The sequence below is a fragment of the Sporothrix brasiliensis genome (assembly GCF_000820605.1).
Source record: "Sporothrix brasiliensis 5110 chromosome Unknown Cont17, whole genome shotgun sequence".
Taxonomy (NCBI): domain Eukaryota; kingdom Fungi; phylum Ascomycota; class Sordariomycetes; order Ophiostomatales; family Ophiostomataceae; genus Sporothrix; species Sporothrix brasiliensis.
The window spans coordinates 224,948-239,386 of NW_024467136.1; the positions used below are offsets into that span (position 1 = coordinate 224,948).

Genomic DNA, 14,439 nt, shown 5'->3' on the forward strand with positions numbered 1-14,439 from the left:
CCAATTTGCGCCTTACAACTGGCAGCCGCCCCAGGCAGAGTAACTTTTGTCGGAGGTACGACGTGCTCGTGGAGCCGGCGGCAGGGCCATATCCCTTTCTTGTCACTTCTTTGTCTCCGATCCGTGGTGGTCAACTTTGCACGGCTGGCATGGAGGTACAACATCGTTTCGATTGTCGATGCGTTCTTTTGGGTTTGCCTTCAAGTTCTGCTTGCTTAGTTTCCGTTGTTCCTCTGTTCAGGCAAGTGCTTGTCCGAAAGGGGCACACCCTTGTCAACATGGACCCACAGCTTTAGATAAGGGAAAGTGGAAGGGTGTTTCTAGCCAATGAGAAGTCTCCATCTGCGAGACTCTTTCTTTGTAAGGCAAGAGCCAGTCTACGAATAAACTATTGGCGCTACAGGACCGGCAGGTGCCTGAAGCTCACCTGGACTTCGAAACTCTTGACGACAGGTATCTTACTTATCAAAGTATTTCTCTTACAAACAGCGACGATGGGGACCTATCAGACGCCCCAAACCTTGTATCGCGACGGGCCTACCACTACGAACGACATTCGAGCACACAGCCGATCACCCCTGTCAGGTACAGGTACAGGACGGACCGCTTGCAGGACGCATGTTTTTAGAAGAAGAAGCACGAAAACGTCGCTCCGACTTGACCAGCTTTTCACACAGGGCACTCACAGGGCACTCACAGGGCACCATGCTGCACATTCGGGACCCAAAGGTGCAAAAGAGGTGTTCACTCTGCCTTGTCTTTTAGCTGTCCGTCTTGGCATTTGGTCTTTGGGCTTGGCCCAGGACGCCCTCAGGCAAGACAGAAATAAGAGATAAGGAAACACAGCTCGAGATTGGCGATATGAGAGCCGACAGGAAGAAAGACATGCCCGTTACTAGGCCAGGAAAATGGATTTGCGTAAAATAACTACACGCCTCAAGTAATAGGACTTCCAGCTCGGTCCTTGTCTGTCGCACAACCCCAACCCGCATTGGCTTGTCATCCCGCGCGCTGAACGCAGGCCACCCACTCACACTCGTGGTTGAGGTTGTTCCTGTTCAGGAAGCAAAATGGTTCGTGTGGATATTGATTGTCGTCTTTGGTACGCTTGGTTCCGCAGCAGGCACTGACTGAGAAAGACTGCAGGGGACGAGTTTATTGGTCTTCGTTTCTTTCGATGGACCCGGGGTTTCTTCGTTGGTGCCCGTCGGTAAGAGCGACGCCACATAATGCAGGCTCTCCATCATGGAGCGAATGTGATGATGAGGAAAACAACATGGACAGTCACTGCGCATGCATGTACGCACAAACAGTTCTAAAACAGGAACCCCCACGGGTCCCCAAGGGCACTCCGGGGACGAGGCCCTGGCTGGCTGTTGTGGCCGTAGCCTTTCCATGTGCACTTTTCCAAGTGCACAGGCTGACAGCACCAGCGGTTGGAATGGTAATACCGCAGAGTCTTACATCCGTAAGACATACAACATACAGGTGACTCCCTTACGGCATGCTGGCCTTAGCATTGGCTCTGGAAGACCCTGCGCATATTGATCGTGTAGCAGATGGATCGGAGGCCAATTACTGCAATTAATCCTCAGGGATGCAAGAACGTCACACATGCGCAACGCGAGCTAAGAAAAGAATCCCCAAGAACAGATGTGTGGCAAGACACAAGGCGATCGTACTCCATAAGGGTACAGACAGAGAGATACTTCACCGCCACTACCTACATCGAACTGTGTGAAGATGCACGTCCGCTTGACGACCACGACTACAACACAACATCACCATCCCGAGACGCGGAGTCAAGTAGACCAAACAAATCCTCGCCCAAAAAAAGACCTCATTCGCTATCTGCATCAGTATCCAAGCCATCACGTTTAAAGACAAAGACACTTGGACCCATGCCAGCTTCACATGAACTGGCTGACAATTTACTCTGTTTAGCAAAACGAATAATTACAATATACTGGTACCCGTCGACATCTCGAAAAGGTTGCCCTGCGAATCCACGCTGTCCCATTCGCCTTCCGTCTTCCTTATCTTTTGTGTCCCACTTGGGGCTGGACTTTGGCGGCTTGGCACATGCACCACACTTAAACCACCCCTGCCCGAAGCAAACGGGGGGGCTCACCCGTGTTAGTGTGCCTTGTGGGGACTCCTTGTGTTCCTGTCTCGCAATCAGGATTCCCTTTGTAGAAAGAAATACACATCGTCCGAGGGGTGCACGCCGATATGTATTATCTGGTAAGAAATAAGGATCAAATGGTGCTAAAGCTTAAGTCCCTAGCACGCGAAAACAATAGGAAGCAGTCTATCAAGCTAAGACCCGACAATCTTATCGCTGGATGCCGTCTGTCCTTCGCAGCCCCGTCTGCGTCGTATGGGTGGTGGGAGGCCATGGAGCATGGTGTGCGGACGCGTGCCTTTTGTCTCTTGTCTCGTGCCATGGCGTCTCCGTAGCTCGGTCGATGTCTTGTCGGCTGCATGTCTGGTGTGTGTCTCTCGTCCCCCCAGTTTTTGACTGTCTCTCGCCAACTCACAAATATATATTGTCTAGTTGTCCCCTGCTCATCACCACCGTCTATCCCGTTTTATCTACCCGTTTTATCTATTTCTATTCCTCACCCCCCTTCTTTTCGGTCTCTCCAGACATCCTTCTATTCTTTCTTCCTTTCGTCGGAAGATCGTCATCAAACCTAAAACCTGGTTGTCCTTTTGTGTCAATGGACAGCGGTTCTTGACAGAACGGGTTCTCTTCACGACTTTCCTTTATTTTTTATTTCTACCTACCTTTTTCTTGCACCTCTTTCTCTCGACAACACAAATCTGACAAACCTTCGCCAAACCGCAATCACCACCGTCCAACATGTCTGCCGGACCCCTCGAGGTGTACAATGGCACCAGTGGTGTCGCCGACAACGGCGGTGACTCGCTGACCTCCGACCTCAACATCTACTATTCATCGGGCGACTTTGCCTGGATCATGACCTCGGCTGCCCTGGTGCTGCTGATGATTCCCGGTGTTGGATTCTTCTACTCCGGCCTCGCCCGCCGCAAGTCTGCGCTGTCGCTCATCTGGCTGTCTATGATGAGTATAGCGGTCGTCAGTTTTCAATGGTTCTTTTGGGGATATTCCCTCACCTTCTCGCACACTGGCAGCTCCTTCATTGGTGACCTGTCCAACTTTGGTCTGATGAAGACGCTTGGTCAACCTTCGGTCGGCAGCACTAAGATCCCGGACATCCTCTTCTGCCTGTACCAGGGCATGTTCGCGGCCATTACGTGAGTATTTTCTCGATTTGAATCAACTTTCCATGGTCTCTCTCTCTCATTTTGTCATTAACATCCCTCTTTAGTCCTGCCCTCGCTATTGGTGCTGCCGCCGACCGCGGTCGCATGCTGCCCTGCATTGTCTTTATTTTCGTCTGGGCCACCATCGTCTACGACCCCATTGCCTACTGGACCTGGAACGCCAACGGCTGGACGTTCAAGCTCGGCGGTCTCGACTTTGCCGGTGGCACGCCCGTCCACATCTCGTCGGGTGCAGCTGCCCTCGCCTACTCGCTGATGCTCGGCAAGCGCACTGGCTACGACAAGAACCAGGGCCTGCCGTACCGCCCCCACAACGTTACCCATGTCGTCCTCGGCACCGTCTTCCTCTGGGTCGGCTGGTTCGGCTTCAACGGTGGCTCGGCTCTGGGCGCCAACATGCGCGCTGTCATGGCTTGCGTTGTCACGAATCTGGCCGCGTCCGTTGCCGGCATCACTTGGTGCCTTCTGGATTACCGCCTGGAGAAGAAGTGGTCGACTGTCGGTTTCTGCTCTGGCGCCATTGCCGGCCTCGTTGCCATCACTCCTGCCTCTGGTTTCGTCCCTGCCTGGTCGGCTGTCATCTATGGTGTTGTCGGTGCCATTGTATGCAACTTTGCCACCAAGCTCAAGTTCTTCCTCGGCATCGATGATGGTCTCGACATCTTTGCTGAGCACGCCGTCGGCGGTATGGCCGGTAACATCCTGACGGCCTTTTTTGCTGCGTAAGTCCTCCCTCTTGCCACCAAACACGTCTTGTCACACACATCTTGCCGCACACATCTTCTCCTACTAACAGTTCAGTGACTACATTGCTCACCTCGATGGCTTCACCGTGATCCCTGGTGGCTGGCTCAACCACAACTGGATCCAGCTCGGCTACCAGCTGGCCGACTGCGTTTCCGGCTTCGCCTACTCATTCGGCATGACCTGCATCATTCTCTTCCTCATGAACCTCGTGCCCGGCTTGAGTCTGCGCGTCACGGCCGAGGAGGAGGAGCTTGGCCTCGACGACGCCCAACTCGGCGAGTTTGCCTACGACTATGTTGAGCTGGCCCGCACGCCCTCTGAGCACATTAATGGCGAGTTCGTGCCCAGCACGCCCGCCAGCGTCCACGAGGGCAAGGAGACCGCTCCGCCGGTCTAAGCGTCACGACTCGAAGAACCTCCGAATCTCGACCGATGCCTGTTTTCTCTCTAAAAGAGGAACACCATGTCACTCTTAATTTGTAGCCATCATTTCTCTGTTTGATATTTTTGCCCGCACTTGTGATTGCGTTTGTTTGATTTTTGGGTCGACGACATAGATAGTGACGGCTATACCTTTTTTATTTTCCTGTTTTTTTATTTTATTTTTACGTATATATTATACCACAACTCGCCAAAACGGGGACGGAGAAATCACATCTTTTTACCAAGGCACACACATTTGACACGAGACAAGAACAGAGAAAGAGGCACAAACTGGCTGAAGTACTTTTAGTAACGTCGATGATCATGAGACCTGACCCAGTTGTCGACATTCGTTTTCACTTCACAGCCATGCATTTGACATCATTTTCTGTATGCCGCTCTGCTCTTCTCTTTCAGCTATCTTCAGTCTCTTGTGCTTGGTATGTCTCGTCCCCAAAGCAGGAAAAAAAAATTGCGCTCGTCATTTTATCACAAACCCAAAAATCTGCACAGGAAAATGCAACTGGAGAAAGAATATTAATGGAACGATGGATAATAAAGAAGGAGCTCGCTATACCCTATACTCACCCCCCAGCTTTTATCGCTTCACCCAAAAATATTCTGAAGGAGCAGCGTGTTTTTGTATTGCCTGTACGAGCCATCGTTCCATAGACTGTTTTTTTTTTTTCTTAAATGCAATTCCTATTATTTCTGAGGGGGCTTCGTCCTATATTTGCATTGTTGCAAGCGCTTTTATTTGATAATTGGTCACCAAAATTATGTGACAGCGGCATCCTCACACCTTTGAGGCGATTTCATATTATGTGATCAGACTGTGACTGAGGTAATAGTCGGAACATAAGACGGCACTCAGTACGGGACTTTTGAACCACATATTTTCAATAATAAGTCATTTATTTATAAATTATTTCGCCTCCTGTGACCCGCCAAAGATCTCCCTCAACTTCAAACTCATGCAAAAGTGACAGATGACTAATACAGACACTCGTGGCCTAAACAGGACTAGCGTGCGCCCTCGAAACGGAACACGGCCCACTCGCCCCTGCACGTTTTGCGTTCCAAACTCGGCAAAAGACGTGGGAAATTTTGCGCTCTTCGATGATCTTATCGGCCACCCATTTTTTCGCATTCTGTACGATGTACGTCGCACTGATTGACTTTCGCACCCACGACCCATAACGCCATTGTCGACACGCTCGCGAACACACATCCACCCGACATCGTACTCGAGTGGACGGACCATTATACACTGCATTCAGCGATCGTTTCTTCGACATTCATGTCCAACTACTATCCTCCGCCGCCCGGCATTGGTGGTGGGCAAAGGTCCTCACTGCCGCCGCCACCACAACTCGACTTCCGTCCTCCCCCCAATGGTCCCAGCGGTAGCGTCGGGCGTGGCGGTGGGCGCGGCGGACGCAACCGTCATGGACGCAACCGTGACCACGGCGACCGGAGCAGCAATGCCAACAGCAGCCTGCCGGCCCGGCCACCGCCCGCACACCAGTTTGGTGCTGGAGGCAGCGGCGGTGGCGACAGCCATGTCCCGCGGGGCGACTTTACGTTTCGTGCCGATAAGCCGGCCGGTGTCCACGAAGCGCAGCTGATGGGCGGCGACCGCTACATCCCTCGCGATTCGTCAAGGAGGGACCACAGTGGACGCGACTTCCGTGACCGTGACCGGGATCGAGATCGCAGAGGAGGCGCACGGAGCGGACCCAGGTCACAACAACACGGCGGTGGTGGACGGCGAGGCGGTGGACGCGAGAGCTACAACGCCAACAACCGCCGGCACGGTGGCCGGGGCGGCGGGTACAACACGAACTTTGCGGACCTGCGCTTCCTGGCTGCCAACCGGCCCATCCTCAACCAGAGCGACATCTCGGCCGGCGGCATCGTTCAGGATTTTGTCAAAGACAGCAACGCGGGCACCACGTACCTGAACCTGGATGAATTGTCAGACAGCGACGAGGCCGAGATGGACATTTCGGGCGACGAGGACGGCACGTCGGCCCCGCCGCGGAAACGCGCGCGTCTGGGTGCTAAAGACGGCGACGAGGTGCCCAAGTGGTCGAACCCAGATCCTTACACTGTTTTGCCGCCAACTGAAGCAGGCGTGCGCAAGAAGGACGTCGTGCAGCTGATCCGCAAGGCTCGTGTGCAGGGCGAAAAGGCGGCAGCCGCCACGTCAGGCGACACGGAAGAGTTCATCTCGTGCGGCTTTGACAGCAGCAGCGAAGAAGAGGGCGAGGCAGCGGAAGAGTCAGCTGCGGATGAAAACAATGGTGACACGGACACGAACATCATTGGTGTCGACAGAATAGGAAGGAACGGCAAAATGACAAAAGCGGGCGAGCGCGACGCGTCTGCTGCTGGTGCTGCTTCTGCTGCTACAAACGACAACCAAACAAACAACATTGCACCGCCAGTCGACGCACCCAAGGGCCCTCGTGCTGCTACAAAACAAAACAAGAACGGCATAACATCTGCATCTTCTCCCGTGCCTACCCCCTCCTCACTGTCGACCGAGCTCCGTACCAACCGCAAGCGCACCCACGACGACCAGCTCAAGCCGCTGCTGCTGCCGGACCATGCCATCCTGAAAAAGACCACCAAGATGCCTGTTGGTGGCTACATCCTGCCCATGTGGCAGGTCAAGGCAGGCGAAACCGCCTGTCCCTGGCTGCTCGAGGACCACGCCGCCGATACGAGCCATATGGGCGTGTGGTTGCACAAGGAGATTTTCGACTTTTATGCATACATCAGGCCGCGCACCTTTGAGCAGACGCTCCGCCAGGCGCTGCTGGACGACCTGGACGCCATGGTGCGCAAGCGGTTCCCTAACGGCCGCATCCACTGCTTCGGTAGCTTCATGTCCGGGCTCTACCTGCCGACGGGCGACATGGATATTGTCATGTGCTCGACGCAGTTTCTCAATAATCGCGCGGCTGTCTTCAGCAAGAAGAACCATCTCTTCAAGTTTGGTGCGTTCCTGTGTGGGAGCAACATGGCCGAGCGCGAGCACCTCGAGCACATCACCAAGGCCAAGGTGCCGCTGGTCAAGTACATTGACCTCAAGACGGGCTTGAAGGTGGACGTGTCCTTTGAGAACATGAACGGTGTCGTGGCCAACAAGACCTTTTTGAAGTGGAAGGAGCAGTTCCCTGAGATGCCGATCCTGGTCACCATGATCAAGCAGTTTTTGACAATGCGCGGCCTCAACGAGCCTGTCAATGGCGGCATCGGCGGGTTCTCGGTCATCTGCCTGGTCGTCAGCATGCTGCAGCTCATGCCACCGATGCAGACCAAGGACATGGTGGGCCAGAACCACCTGGGTGACCTTCTGATGCACTTTTTCGACCTTTACGGCAACAAGTTCAACTACGAAGCCACGGCCATATCCATGAATCCTCCTGGCTACGTTGCAAAGGTAAGCCTTCACTGATCCTTTCCTCCCTGGTGCACATTTTGCTAATCCTCCTCCCCCCTTCCTCCAGTCCAAGGTTCGCCATTTCGTGTACAAGAACCCCGACCGCCTGTCCATCATCGACCCCAACAACCCGGAAAACGACATCTCGGGCGGTTCCAAGAATACCTCGGCCATCATGCGCGCTTTCTCCGACGCCTTTGACTCGCTGCAGAAGCGCATGATGGATCTGGCTAAGCTCCCCGCCGATGCCCGCGCCGGCCAGAGCATCCTGAGCGTCGTGCTTGAGGGCGACTACTCGACCTACCGCGCCCAGCGCGAATACCTCCGCGAGTTGTACACCCGCCAGTACAACCACGAGCCGAGTGATTAGGCATGATATGCTTCCTTTTGTTTCTTTCGTTTCTTTCTCGTTACGAAGCGCCTTGTGGCTTCTGCACGGCCGGCGTTCCAAGGGGTGCATTTTGCAGTGGTTTCTCGAAACCGCGATCAATGTGGTTCTGAGTACCTGGCGTTCCGGTTGTTTACGTTCATTTGCTTTCCTTCTTCTTTCGTTTTTGTTTTTACTACACCCGTGATGGAAGGCGGATTTTGGGAGGTTGGTGATCATTGCATGACTATACCCTTTGCATGACATGACTGGGGGGGATCTTTTCCATTTCACTGCATTCACGTTTCTCTGTGATTTCTCCCATACTTCACTTGTTCCACCCTCCATGCCCTTTCTGTGGGCGAGACGACACGGGTCTCTTGTTATGTTACCACGGGAGAGGACAGTGTTTGACATGCGTACACCATATTTTCCACGAAAGACGGACGACACAGCCGGATGCTGTCCTCGACCCTTCGTTTGGCATTTGGCCAAGAACAAAAAAAATCAGAATTCTTTTTTTTGTTCTTTTCCTTTGTTCCCTTTCCCTCGCCCCGCTCTGCTCGTCACTGGCAACCAGGATGACAACCGTGAATTTGGACGGGAATGTGAGAAGACTCTTTATTTACGGAAATTCTTGCTAACCATTTTGACAGGCTCTCATTACTGTTTCAATTACGAAACAAGCGAACAATTTTTTTTACGTGGTTCCAATTCTCGGTTATTCCAATGACTCAAGTCATTTTTCTGAGTTGAGACGCTGGGGAAACCGAGAACTGTGGCCATCTCTTCTCACTGCATGCCTGGACCTTGTTTGTTTGGCTGCGGGGAGTCGAGGCTCTATGCAGCCACAGGATGGCTGTTCCCGATTCTAGGCCAGAGAGAGAGCATGACCCTCTTGCAACAACAGCCATTGTCTGGACTCGAAGCTACATCGAAGCCACATCGAAGACTGAAGTCAATTACACTGTCAGTCTAGAACAGCAGCCGAGTACAGTAACTGTACATTCTCGGAGTGGGTGGAAAGTGACTTTGCGAGAAATATCGCCAGTTCAGATCACAATCGCGGCACGTTAATAAGATGTATCACTATAAAAGCAAACGATGTCATATTGTGTGTTCATAATAATGTTCCTGAATGCACCGTCTCCTAAAGAGAATATCCGCGAATCAATGCAGAGACCCAATGATACAAAACGAGAAAAAGAGGTATAAAGTACAAGAGCCTCCCATCAGCAGTAGCTCAGCAACTGGATGTATGCAACAAAAAAAATGTGTGTAAAAAGATAAAGTAAGCCGTACAGACGAAGATGAAGGACAACGAAATGGCTGTCGGTCAAAAGTACATGGAGAGGTTAGTCAAGTGAACGAGCCCGCTCCAGATGCACCACAAGAGGAAGAGTGCCTTTAAGCAGCGCAAGTAAAGTCGCAGCTGAGGCCGGCCTGGGTCGTCACCAGCTGGGCCTTGCACAGCGCCGTTCCGCTAGCCTGCTGCACGCAGCAGCCCGATGCACAATCAGCCGAACTGAAGCACTGGCCAGTGATGAACTGCTGGCCGGAGCCCTTTCCGACATTTTGGCTGCCCGCCAGGCTGGTATTGACGGTGCACTGCGCCGATCCGGCCGCACCTGTCACAGCCGAACCAGTCGACGAGCCATTGTTGCTGCTGGGAGAAGTCGAAGCAGATGAGGACGAGGACGAAGCGGAAGACGCAGCACCACCAGTGCAGCTAGAGTCACAGGTCAGACCTGCCTGGGTCGTCACCAGCTCAGCCTTGCACAGAGAGATACCGTCCGACTGCAGCACACAGCAGCCCGACGCGCAGTCGGCCGCCGTGAAGCACTGACCCGTGATAAATTGGGTGCCGGAGCCTGTTCCGACGTTCTGGCTGCCGGCCAGAGTGGTATCTATGGCGGGGCAGGAGCCCGTTGATGAGCCACCAGAGGCCGTAGCCGCAACATTGGTGGCAGGCTGCGAGACAGCTGCATCGGATGACGAAGAGGTGGCTGAGCTGGTCGAACCGGAGCAGGAGAAGTCGCAAGTCAAACCGGCCTGCTCAGTGACAAGTTGGGCCTTGCAGAGGGCAGGGCCGCTGGCCTGGGCAACACAGCAGCCGGACGCACAGTCAGCGGCGCTGAGGCACTGACCAGTAATAAACTGCGTGCCAGAGCCAGTGCCGACATTCTGGCTTCCGGCGAGACTAGTGTCGACGGCGCACTGAGCAGAAGAGCCGGAGCTGTTGGTAGTGGAGGAAGTAGCGGCGGCGGCCGGGGGTGAGGCAGCGGCAGGCGCAGAAGAGTCGGTCGAGCTGTCGCCATCACCAAAACCGCAGCCGGCCTTGCCATTGACATTACCGACATCGATGCCGGAGCAGATACCAGTGGAAGACCCGCCGGCAATAAAGGCACAGCAGGACTGGACGACAGCTTGGCTACAGTCGGCGGTGCTCAGGCAGCCGCCGGTGATGAACTGTAGACCCTGACCGTTACCGACTTTGTTCGCGCCGTTTGGATCAGGGGTGATGGGACTGGGAGCAGCAGTGGCAATGGCAGCAACTGTTTTGTGTTAGTAATTGACGAAATGCTGGGGAAATACGTGAGGATAAGGGCAAATCACATACAAGCCACGAGAGCAACAAAGGAACGTGCCATTGTTGGATGAAAAAAAGAGACGAAAGAAGAAATTGGAGAAAAGAGGATCGAGAAATGGTTTGTGGAAAGTTTGAGACCGGTCTGTGTCGTAGAAAGTAAAACAATAGGTGATATAAAATGAGTGTTAAAACAGGTTCATGAAAATTCTGTAAAAAATGACACCAGGCCAATATTGTTTTGAAACATAAGGAGTGAAGAAGTGAAGTCGAGAAATGAAGTTGAGAAGTGAAAGAGAAAAGAAAAGAAAGAAAGAATAAAAAACTGAGAAATCTGTTGATGTTGAAAGAGTCGACGAAGAGAGGCGAGAAACAGAAACAATAGATAGATGGAAGGAGAGGATCATTGCAACCTTATATATCAAACATCGATGCTCGTTCATCTCGAAAGGGAATCCACTCTTGCCGTCCGCGGTCATCGCCACAGTCGTCTGCACATCCGTCCATGCAATTACAACATGGTTGCCCTTCTGCTCCTCTACTTTGCCTCTCCGCAGCCTACCCTACCCCTGGCGGCACATCATTATCCTGAAGATCACCCTCAGATCATGGGGAGGCTGAGCAACCAGGGTTCAGGTGAGGTACGAGAGCGTCGGACGACAGTCCAAGGACGACATTCCAAGTTGGGACAGCTCCGTACACGAGTGGGAAACCTCTCGGCTGCAACGTTGAGCAGCAGTCTGTGCGGTGACAGAATGTAACAAGTGGCACGGGGAAGTCGAGAGCAGGGGTTGTCAGAGGCGAGGATGGATGGTGAAGGCGGATGCAGTGGAGGAGGTGACCAAAAGAGCATGGCGCGAGAGAAGGGGAAACAGAAACAGGAGAAGGGGAGTTTGGGGAGGGGAGTTTGAGAAAGTAGTCGGGAAACTTGCAATAGAATGAAAAAGGAAGAAAAAGAGAACATACCTAACGGTCTCGGCATACGCACCCAAGGTGAGTGCGTTTCTTGTAACTCCGAACGCGTTCTTGGCCATTCCAGATCCATGTTTCCTGACGTTTCTGTCCGTTTTCCATGTCCATGCAGTGCCGAGTCATGCACATGGTCCACAGCAAGCCCCCAAGTTCCCCTGGCAAATCACAACGGTTTGCCCAGTCACCTTCCTATGAGGAGAGACCGGATGCAATAATTGGCGGCTTCACTCTGTCTGAAAAGGGTTTTTGATGCAGCCATCGAGGCTGGGATACCAGGAAAAAGTAGTACTTGTTGATACAAGATGAGACAGGCGGCAACTGGAGACGGAGCTGAGAGAAGCAGAGACTCTCCGGTCAGACCAGAGTTTGACTAGACGTTGGTCAAGGCGGGATACTATCGAGACATCGTCCCGACAAGAGATATTTGGAAAACAAGACATGGCAAGCGAAGGATGACAGACGTGAACGCGTCTATTGCGTGTCAGTGCACTCCGTAGTCCAGATGACACGCAGACTGTGTGTTCAGCATTGACAAGAAACACGAGAAAGGCGCAGTTGCGTGGTCTACTTTCAGACGACGAATGTTGTTTCTGGTTGTAACTGGATGTTTTGATGGTTTCTGCGTCTGTCTTCTGTCTGCTACTTTTGGATCTTTGTGTTTCTTGTGTTTCGGTCGTTCCTGCCATGCTACTCCGTCCCGTGTTAACGACATACGACGTGGAAAGAGCGATCGATACGTCCTAGGACATGTCGTTGCACCGCTCACACAAACCCTAAGCCAAGCTTTCGGCTTACACTCCGTGTGCCAATAGAGGGTTAGCGCCACTGCAACGCCACAGACATATTTCTCAACACACTTCAAACCGTGACCCCTTGCTCCCCTGAAAGCCCTGAGAACGTTTGACATAGCGCCCTTTTCTCCGTACAAAGCGCTGCTAAATAAGCACAACGTCGCTAAAATAGCCTCTATCTACCTTTTCCCCAGCGCTGCCCATGAGCGCCGCACAGAAAAGAATTTCTGCCTCGGGTTTGATTGCTCCCTCAGAATCCCTGTTCTCAAACCTGAAGAGCCGCAAAACCTCGACCTCGACCCCTTCTCTCCTTTGTTTGCCGGGCACCATGCATACCTGCTATCAACTGTCTCGGCGTTACATCCGGGCAACGTTAATCCATCTCTGATATATGGGTTTTTTGTTTTCTTTATGTTCTCTAGCATTTCCATGTCATTCGCTTTCAATTACCTTTTATGCTCTTCCATTTCGCTGCATGTTATGATTACCATGAAAGGCTGCGCCGCCGTCGTCGATCGCAGTTGAACGAAACATGGCCGAGAACAACAAGTCGCCACTTGGGATGGAGGGCGGAGTAACAGTGCTATTAAAGCAGAATAAAGAGGCAATTATGCTTCTTGTTACGCTTGATTCTAACTTGACCTTTAAATGTTGCCTAGTACCAAAGTCGTACGTCGTACGACGATGTCTCTGTCGAACTGGCTGCCGTCCCTCTTCTTCCGTCTGACTTGCGAGCTGTTTCGCATGATGTGATGAAACATTTTCGTTTCTTCTACGATTATTCACACACCCTTCACATCCATGTGCCTTTACGTGTTTCAATCGAAATCACACTCCACATAGGATACAATGATGGCGTTTCTGAAAGCAGCTTTTTTCGAGATCTGGAAGAAGGCAACAAAAACGTCTTGAAAAGAGACGCATAGGTATCCCTGCTTGTCATAGTCTCGTCAAGTGAGTTTACATCGAAATTGTGTTTGTATTGCTCGGAAAAGATGTCAACATTATAGACGGAACGTTGCACAACTTACAAAACTGTATTTTTTTTGTCTCTACCTTCTCAATTGTTTATCATAATTACCTCAACTACGATACTCGAGTTTCCATGACCGGATTGACTGTGACGTAGGGTCTTTTTTAAATATAACTAATAAGCAATAGTACAAGGGGTAAAAAAAAGAAAATACTATTACAATTTGCGGAGAAACAATTAAGAAAATACAGGAAAAAGAAACTAAAAAGAAACGGGCAACCGACAACCTTTTTTAAACATGTCGGAACAAGATACTTAAAATTGTAAACAACATAACGTACAAAAGACCACGGCAAATTGTAAACGCAAGCGTAAAAGTAATTCAAAACAGCCGCCACTTTATTTGCATTCGCCATTCCCCTTGTCGGTTGTCATGAGTTGCGCAGATCAACCAAGACACCTACGATGACTTGCACTTGCTAGACCTTAACGTACGCCATTTTAACGGCGGAACTGTCGTCACTGTTCTAAAGCTCCACGGGCTAAGCCGCACACTAACGTCGTCAGCCAATTCGCCTCCCCGCGCCTTCGGAGCCCTCCCCAATACGCTCGTGTCACGCAACGTCATCCGCGAGGCTGACAGTTGAAACTAGACGTAGGCGGCAGTTACGCATTTGGGCTGTTAAAAAGCGCGGGCATCACGACTTTGTTTCAACCTCATTTCTTTTTTTTTTTTTTTGCTTATGCACCATTTTTGCCTTCCCATTGTAGCCTCATTGTCACCTGCCCGCCCCTCCCCTCCCCGCATTCTCCCTA

At 52.0% G+C, this 14,439-nt stretch overlaps 3 protein-coding genes across 3 annotated transcripts; 2 read left to right on the plus strand and 1 right to left on the minus strand.

Moving 5' to 3' along the window:
- Window positions 1–2,866: 2,866 nt before the first annotated feature.
- Window positions 2,867–4,456, plus strand: SPBR_02711 (ammonium transporter MEP2; the record flags this gene model as incomplete). Its single annotated transcript, XM_040761014.1, has 3 exons — window positions 2,867–3,282; window positions 3,357–4,034; window positions 4,114–4,456. The coding sequence occupies 3 exons, from the start codon at window positions 2,867–2,869 to the stop codon at window positions 4,454–4,456; spliced, it is 1,437 nt and encodes a 478-aa protein (XP_040620059.1).
- Window positions 4,457–5,782: 1,326 nt separating this feature from the next.
- Window positions 5,783–8,303, plus strand: SPBR_02377 (DNA polymerase sigma subunit; the record flags this gene model as incomplete). The annotated part of the gene is made up of 2 exons (XM_040760680.1): window positions 5,783–7,933; window positions 8,001–8,303. The coding sequence occupies 2 exons, from the start codon at window positions 5,783–5,785 to the stop codon at window positions 8,301–8,303; spliced, it is 2,454 nt and encodes an 817-aa protein (XP_040620060.1).
- A 1,404-nt stretch (window positions 8,304–9,707) lies between these two features.
- On the minus strand, window positions 9,708–10,951 carry SPBR_02890 (uncharacterized protein; the record flags this gene model as incomplete). Its single annotated transcript, XM_040761193.1, has 2 exons — window positions 9,708–10,855; window positions 10,921–10,951. The coding sequence occupies 2 exons, from the start codon at window positions 10,949–10,951 to the stop codon at window positions 9,708–9,710; spliced, it is 1,179 nt and encodes a 392-aa protein (XP_040620061.1).
- Window positions 10,952–14,439: the final 3,488 nt, after the last annotated feature.